Source organism: Arachis hypogaea, chromosome 19 (assembly GCF_003086295.3).
Source record: "Arachis hypogaea cultivar Tifrunner chromosome 19, arahy.Tifrunner.gnm2.J5K5, whole genome shotgun sequence".
Taxonomy (NCBI): Eukaryota; Viridiplantae; Streptophyta; class Magnoliopsida; order Fabales; family Fabaceae; genus Arachis; species Arachis hypogaea.
The window spans coordinates 132496492-132505627 of record NC_092054.1 but is presented as its reverse complement, the minus strand read 5'-3'; the positions used below and the strand labels follow the sequence as shown (position 1 = coordinate 132505627).

At 29.6% G+C, this 9136-nt stretch overlaps 1 protein-coding gene and 1 long non-coding RNA gene across 2 annotated transcripts; both read right to left on the bottom strand.

Annotated features, from left to right (window-relative positions):
• Nucleotides 1-674: 674 nt before the first annotated feature.
• Nucleotides 675-2540, bottom strand: LOC140181894 (uncharacterized). Its single transcript, XR_011877532.1, has 2 exons — nucleotides 2196-2540; nucleotides 675-933 (listed from the first exon to the last, which is right to left on the bottom strand). It is a non-coding gene; the product is annotated as an uncharacterized lncRNA (long non-coding RNA).
• Nucleotides 2541-7040: 4500 nt separating this feature from the next.
• LOC140182354 (protein MAIN-LIKE 1-like) lies at nucleotides 7041-7511 on the bottom strand. Its single transcript, XM_072228524.1, has 2 exons — nucleotides 7360-7511; nucleotides 7041-7278 (listed from the first exon to the last, which is right to left on the bottom strand). The coding sequence occupies exons 1-2, from the start codon at nucleotides 7509-7511 to the stop codon at nucleotides 7041-7043; spliced, it is 390 nt and encodes a 129-aa protein (XP_072084625.1).
• Nucleotides 7512-9136: the final 1625 nt, after the last annotated feature.

The window sequence follows — 9136 nt, the reverse complement described above, 5'->3', positions numbered from 1 at the left end:
AAGGATGATTATGCAAATAGTAATAGTAAAAAAAATTAATTAAAATTATAAATTATATCTACTCATGAAAACACAAAAAACAATGTTTTAAGTGGTATTTGAATATATAATTTTAGTTGACACTAAATTACCAATTAAATATTATTTATTATGAAGTCAATAAAATTTTTTGGAATAATTTGGTTTTATTTTAGAATTATCAATTAGGATTTAATTTTAAATAATTGAAACATTAGTTTAGTATAATCACTATTGAAGGTGGTAAATATTTCATGGTTGAAAATTATAGCTAATAACACATTGTAAATGATATTTTCTTTAATTGGTGAAAAGTCAATTGAGAAAAAGTTACATAAATTTGGATAGTTGATCTTTATATTTGAAATTTTTATTTAATTATATAAATATTAGGTATGAAAGTTGTAACACCCTACCACCCAAAACTTTATGCTTAAGTCGTAAAGTAGAGGTGGCGAGGTATTACGACTTAAGAAAAATTAAAATAAATTCTTATAATAGTAGAAAGAATATAATAGACTAGGAGCCTTGAAAAATGGGTAAAACAAAATCGCAAAATAAAAAGCGCCACGCTCCGGAAACGGAACAACTTGCGTGTGAGGTAAACTATAACTATGAAACGTAAGACAATAAAAGTAGGAATCGAAAGCCACAGGTACCAAATAACAAGCTCCTAACTCAGTCTGCGAAGTCAAGGCTGGCCGGAGAATATTTACATATATATACATATCCAAAACCCAAGATGTACATAAACAAAATCCTGCCTCTCCATAAACCTCTAAGAGGATCAAAAAGAATAAGTTATGTGGAGAGAAAGCTAAGTACATGTATATACATCACTGTACAACAAAATAACACAGTAACCACTTCGCTTCAGGTGACCAGACGCCTAATGAGATACCTTTCGACCTGCATCTGAAAAGCAACAACATAGTATGGAATGAGAACCGGAGGTTCTCAGTATGGTAAAGGTGCCCACATAGTTAATATAAAAGGTCTCGGGAAAGCCAGAGGCATTCCTAGAACTTCGACACTCAGATTTCAGCTTAAGAATTCAACTAAACCGGAAGTTAGGTAAATTGTCTAAGGTATTCTAGTTCTAAATCTAACTTTAACCCAACATTCTACTTTCTGTCACTTCTAATCCTCTGAATCTCTGGTGGAACAACCCTCGTCATTCCTTCGCCAAACAAGGGGCCTCTCAATTACATAGACAAACATTACAGACAAGGAAAACACGAATAGAGAAGCATTTACAGCAAGAAGAACAAGTAGCAGATAAGCAGAATTTAACAGTTAAGCAAACTAAAACAATGCACACCCAAACAAAGCAAACAAATGCATATGATGTATGCCTGTCCTATGGCTGATGAGTCTCATCTGTCGGTTATACAGCCAAGCCGACATGTCCTGGTAGTTAACCATTGGACAGTCCCTCTGTGCGCGCATCCCCAAGCTCAATAATATTCCATGGAGTTAAACTCCAAGCTCAAATATAATATTCCATGGAGTCATACTCCAAGCTCAATAATATAGTATTCCATGGAGTTAAACTCCAAGCTCAATAATATAGTATTCCGTGGAGACGAACTCCAAGCTCAAATATAATATATATATATATACATACATATATATATATATATATATATATATACATACATATATATATATATATATATATATATATATATATATATATATATATATATATATATGCATGCCCATGGGGGAATCCGGGGAGTTAAAGTGCCCGGTCACATCTTGCGACAGAGGGTCAATAAATAGTCTCAAATTTACAAACCACATAATAATCTCTTTCCTTTCAAAAATAGCACCTCAAATCAAGACTCCAATTCTTATAGAAATTTTGACAGTATCTCCTCTAAAACTCAAATTTCTGCCACCCTTCAGGGGTCCCAACTATCAAATCAAACACCTCTCAGTCCTTCAAATCATTTTCAGTAACAAATTATTTCAAAATCAAACAAATACCAATATTAAATCTTTTTTCAAACTGACCAACTTCAACAGCAAATTATTGACAACAGCTAAACCTCACATTTTATACCATATACACAATCCATCAATTATTCATTCATTTCATTCCTATCTTAAGGTCTTCTAGCCTAAGTTTTCGCGTGACATTAAACATTAACTACGAGAAACTAAAACCATACCTTCGTACGGAATCAAAATATTCAAAGCTCCGAAGAAGCTTTCTGATCGAGCTATCGAAGAAGAAAACGTCCAGAATCGTCTGTGCCTCCTAAAACTCCTGTTGGCCGAACTCAAGAGATAGAGGAGTTACGTCACCGTCAACTTCCACCGATCAAAAGTGGTGCCAACGTGTAGAGGAGAAAGATATGAATACTTTTACCGGATTAGATTTTTTATTGGAGTTACGGATTGCAAGAAAGTGAAGGAAAAGATTTGGTGGAGGTTTCCGTTTTCTCTCTTTCTCTCTCTCGGTTACGCTCCTTTGTTTCTTTCTTTTTTCCCGTTCTCATTCTTACTGCTTTTCATAATCCTTTGTTAGCGTACCAATATAATCATTACTATAACAATGATATTATTATTATATTTATAATATCTGAAGTAAATTAATATGATATATATATATATATATATATATATATATATATATATATATATATATATATATATATATATATATATATATAACGATAAGGATAAACTATAATGGACGTATTACCAAAATATAAACCGTCTTTCATTTCCATACTTTATAATTAATAATAATAATAATAATAATAATAATAATAATAATAATAATAAAATAACAACAACGATTTTATAATACTAGGGAGCAAAACTATATAAGTTTATAGTACATATAATACTCATGATAATTATATCCAATGTTTTATAATAATAATAATAATAATAATAATAATAATAGTAATAGTAATAATATCCAATAATAATAATAATAATAATAATAATAATAATAATAATAATATGGATTTGATTAAATTTAAATTATTATAAAATTAGTTTAATTACTGATAATAAAATAATTTTTTAAAAATAAAGAATTCTAATTTTATAAAATAAATTATAACTTATTTATATTTGTATTTTTAAAACTGAGGGTTGCTACAAAAGTGAAAAAAAAATTAAAATAAATCTAAAACCTGTTCGTTAATAAACACAAGATACTTGGGAGGAGTGAATTGATGAGAATGAACAATTTTAACAAGTTTTCACAATATTAAAATAAGCCAAATGAAATAAATCAAATATAACATAATTTATCATGTTTTTTTTAACCCGCTTTTATACTGTTGAAGAAAATAATAGTGATCAATTATAAGACTATGAAAATGAATTCAAAAGACTTAATGAATCTAATTTTTTATGTGAAGGACTTTTTTATTATAACAAAATTGATCAAAATTAACATTGTGCATTTGTGCTGCAACGAAAACAAAATTAAGCATGTCAAACATGAAACATTTAATGGACAGGTCAATTGATTAACGTGTTATGTAGGTACGTTTCGTTAATCTAAGAGAGAGATTATTATTGATAGAGGGGTTAATCAATTTTACGGAGTTAAAAATTAAAAATTAAAAAAAGTATTTTTTTTTTTACTAAAAGTCTTATAATCCTTTAAAAAAATTATCCAGAATCAAATTGGATATTCAACCAATTATTTATAATGTATCAAATTAAATACACAAAGTGTTGCTTATAAAATCATTGAAAATTAAATTTCTATAGAAAAAATAATAAACGAAATAGAGAATATAATTAGCATAAGAAAAATAAAAAAGGAAAATATCTTGAAACATACATTTAAGTATAATAACAATGCCTAATATTTATTCATAAAATTCAAAATTTAAGAGATAAATTTCACTTTATTCTATTTCTATTTTTAGATAAATTAAAAAAAATTGTAGACACTAGAAAATTCACCTAATAACAATGAATTTATGTGCCAAAAAAAGAAAAAAAATAAACAACAAATGAAAGCTAAAAAAAAATAAAACACCAAAATAGTTTTAATAATTATAAATAATCATATTAAATGTATATTAAAATCATCCGTTAAAATTAATTATTAATATAATATATATTAAAAATAAATTAAATAATATATATATATATATATATATATATATATATATATATATATATGATGACTAATTTTAGTTTACAAATAATATTTGTCGTTTATTAATCCAGATTCTACACTCTAATTGGATTAGAATTTAGATTTGTTTTGGTAATCAAATACTAAAATATATTATCATATAATATAACCCATAATAATAATAATAATAATAATAATAATAATAATAATAATAATAATAATAATACCCAAAGAAAAAAAAGTTCAGCATAGTAATAGCTAGTGTAACTGATGAGTGATGAATATGATTTGACTAAGAGATCAGCCACTTAAGCAAGTTATTGAAGAGTTAATGAACCATTACATTCTCTTGCCTTGCTTTGAGAAAAATAACTACGTGTCCTTTGAACATTAAAAAGGAAGGAATCTCTGTATCTCTATACCATATAACATATGTACCTTATAATTCTCCTAAAAATATTTGATTCTAATTATAAAATGATCAAATCTTATGATATTAATAATGTACATTAATTTTAAATATTTTTAGTTATTTTAATTATATTAATTTTAAATATTGATATAATTTTAATTCTTATTTATTATTCAATAATAATAATAATAATAATAATAATAATAATAATAACTTGAAAAACCCGTATATAAACTATTTCAATTATCCGTGTATTATTATTAAAATTCTATATGTTTCTAAATATAAGTATTGAAAAACACGATATGACACGAGCTATTAGTGTAGAGTTGTTTAGGTTTGTTTAGAAATATATAATAGAATTTATATTTCTAAATTTCAATACATAATATATCAAGTATAATATTCTTATTCATTGTCCAAAATTTCTTTGATCATGATAAAAAATAATAATTCTAATCATGATATGATAAAATTATATAATTTTAACAAAATTAATATATGATGTGTAATTACTGTATATAATAAAAATTACCTTAATAATAAATAATTTACATATTTATTTTTGTTTTACTAAAGTCTATATAATAAAAAATTACCTTAATAATAAGTAATTACCTTAATAACAAAATTATATAGTAATCACCTCAGTATTTACTTTGTAGATCGCTCAATTTTCATTAAGCGTAATAGAAACCATAAAAACCAATAAATCCTTACTTGAGTTTTTTGTTATTCTTATATATAGGCTTTATTTTTTTAATAATACAGTCTATATATATTTATATTTGTTTTTTATATAGTAATAATATTATATATATTTATATATCTCTTTTTTTAATTCTTTCTTAAAAATATTGACATATAATTAATGTAGATAACATATATACTGAATAGATATCTCTATTGAATTAATTATAATGATTAATACAAGATAATAACATAAGAATAACCTAATTATAGCAAGAATTTGCATTAAAATTATTGACTAATAATTTAAATATGATTGATATAGTTAAATTGATATAATCGATAATATTGAGAGTATATATAACAATTATATCAATTATAATAATAATTCACGTGACTTCATATGCAATAATTTGAATTATAATTGTCACCTAATTATACTTGAATATTATTTAATTTTAGATGTTTTATTGGTAAAAGTTATTATCACGTGAATTATCATCATTATTCAATAATAATAATAATAATAATAATAATAATTTCGAATTAATATAATTGATATAGTTCTAATTCTCATTTATATGTAATAATTTTATTAGTACATATTCACAATTTTAATCAGTATATAATAATAATAATATTATATGGACATAAGATTAATTAGTCATAAAAATTGAACTTTTATTATGAAGTTTTGTTTTCTACTCAAATTTTTAATCATTAGTAATTTTATTTTTTATATTTACAGTAAATTTTAGGGCAATTTACGCATCTAAATTGTTTGACCCCCAATATTACGCAAACACATTGTTTCCAAATTCAATACGCAAATGCATTGTTTCACTATTTTATGTAAATCCTACAACCAGCCGCGGTTTATGTGTGTGAGTGTGTGAGTGTAAACCGCTGCTGCCAGCAGCGGTTTACGTGCGTGTGTGTGTGAGTGTAAACCGCTACTGGCAGTAGCGGTTTACGTGCGTGTGTGTGAGTGTAAACCGCTACTGGCAGTAGCGGTTTACGTGTGTGTGTGTGTGTGTGTAAACCGCTACTTCCAGTAGCGGTTTACGTGTGATGGGCTGAATGGGGCTGCCTATATAAACCATAGAGGGGCCAAATGTGGAGAGGTAGAGTGTTATTCACAAATGGAGGGGGAGGATAGTTTTGTGGCTCTGGTTCACTGCTCTGGAAAAATTCAAAAGAGCAAAAGGCACGGTGTAAAATTCACGGATAGAGAACCGCTTAGTGTTTTTATCCGATCGTCGAATACGTTGGCGGAGATTAAGCAAAGCATATTACAAAAGCTCGGTACGTGTGGGATAAAGTGGGTAAAAAAATTATTTTACAAGATTCCCATTGACGTTGTCTCAACTGGTGTGAGATATGAGACCTTCGTGATCGGGTCGGATGAAGACTTGCAGGTCTTGTTTCACTGCAGGCGTAGTTTTCCGGAGGTGAGGATAACTGAGCTGTTTGCGAAGTTGGAAGATGGTGTGGATAGCTCTGGAGCATCGGCACCTAATCCTCAGTCGACCCCAGCTGGTCAATCGATCCAATACAAGCCGATACCTTATGACTCTCTGCTCCTTTCCATCGTTAGGAGGTAAGTAGGCAGACCACCTAAATTTAAGTAATATGAGACACAAACTACCATAAAAACGCCAAAGAAATTTGTTAACAGTAAAAAAACATAACACATACCTGGATGCCAGCGGGAAAGAGAAAGCCTCAAACCCTTCCGGCCTCAAAGACAGAAACCGCCAGAATATCCAACTCTGTAGCAACTGGAGCGGGCCCGCAAGATTAGTCACATTTCTGTTCTTCTACCCGACACATGCATCGGTACAGCCATGCCAGAGCGGCCGAACCCCAGCTATACCTCCCCATGTCATCAAGGTTTGCCACAAATGGCAACCACCGTATATGTACCCGGTTCGCACTCTTGTCCCCAAATAACTGAGTCGATAACAGCATCATGATGTAGGCCCATGCGTAGATGCGGACAGTCTCCTCGCTCGCATCTGCTGGTAGCACCCTAAACCTATCGCGAAACCATGTAAAGTGTACTGTCATCTACTTGACCTTATTCGGTGGAGGCCGCTCACCAAATAGGTCCTCAAACCACTCCCAAGCTGGTCGGCCACCCTCCATGTATGTCTCAAACTCACCAAGGCAACCACTCACAGCCTCCCCATCCACAGGCAGCCCTAGCTGAAATGCCACATCCTGCAATGTCACTGTGCATTCTCCGAAAGGTAGGTGGAACGTATGCATCTCAGGACGCCACCTCTCAACGAACACACTAACCAGTGGCTCATCCAACCAGAATCATTCGGTGTTTAGCCAGGCCAAATGGTAAAATCCAACCCTCTCTAAATACGGGATGATCCTATCATGCAAGGGCATATTCTGTTACCGACTCACACTGTATATACACCTAGTGGGCTGCACAGAACAAGAAAGATATACAGAGTCCAATTAAATTCTCCTATCCTTAAAAAATTTGCCATAACTAACCGGATACAAATATATTAAACCATCAACAGATTCTCCTAAATAAAAAATAAAAAAATTCCCTAGTCACGATAGGAAAAATAACAACATCCATACTTTAATAAATAACAGCCAAAAATGTTAAAATACTATAAAGTTTTAAAATTTAAAACTTCATATCATATAAATACCCTAACCAAACTAAAATAATTCACTAACGTCAGCTATCCCTTTCCCTAACTAGTGAACTAACATCCTAGCATGCAAAGCCTAATTTCAAACTAGAGGGAATATTCTATAAATTCTAATTCGTCTACCTAACCTACCATTTTCTGACTAACATATGCAAAGCCTAGAAAAAAATAAATGTTAACTAACCTCGTCCCCAATAGAACCGGCAATATGCGCAACACCGTTCAGTCGATACAGGGTCCTGCCTGCCATGATAACTGGCCAGAGTTCGCCGCTGAGATACCTCGGACCCGCTCACAACTTGCTCTGACCTCTCTCTAGAATTTTCTCTCTCTAAAAAACTCCACAAACCATCTAAATGCATAATCCGCGGCTACAACCACGGTTTATATAGGCAACGCAACACACGTAAACCACTACTGGCAATAGCGGTTTACACACACACACACACACACACACGTAAACCGCTACTGCCAGCAGCGGTTTACACTCACACACTCACACACATAAACCGCGGCTGGTTGTAGCGGTTTATGCACACCTGTAAACCGCTACTGCCAGTAGCGGTTTACATAAAATAGTGAAACAACGCATTTGCGTATTGAATTTGAAAACAATGCATTTGCGTAATATTGGGGATCAAACAATTTACTAACGTAAATTGCCCTAAATTTTAAATATTAAAAAAATAGTATTAATCGTTATCTATTTTATTTATTTACAGTCATAATTAGATTTGATATAATTATAGTAAGTCTCTATAATTATACCAATTTAAATCTGCTTCATATATAGCAATAATATTATACATATTTATATATCTCCTCTTTTATCTCTTTCATAAAAATTTTGGCATATAATTATTGTGAATAACATATATATATATATATATATATATATATATATATATATATATATATATATATATATATATATATATTAGCAGGTGTCTCAATTTATATAATTTTTTCTAATTGTAGTAAGTATCTCCATTAAAAATCCGTACTATATATATATATATATATATAAGTCGTAATAGTCAATTGTTACAATTATTTATCATCTAGTAAATTCGTACCTCATTCATATTTCTTTTTCTCTTTATTATTTTTCATACTTAATGGCTACAAGCTATGATTCTATCAACAGTATTACCTACAGTAGATTATGTAATGAAAAGGTTTGGAAAATAGAGACAAGGATTATAAGGTTAT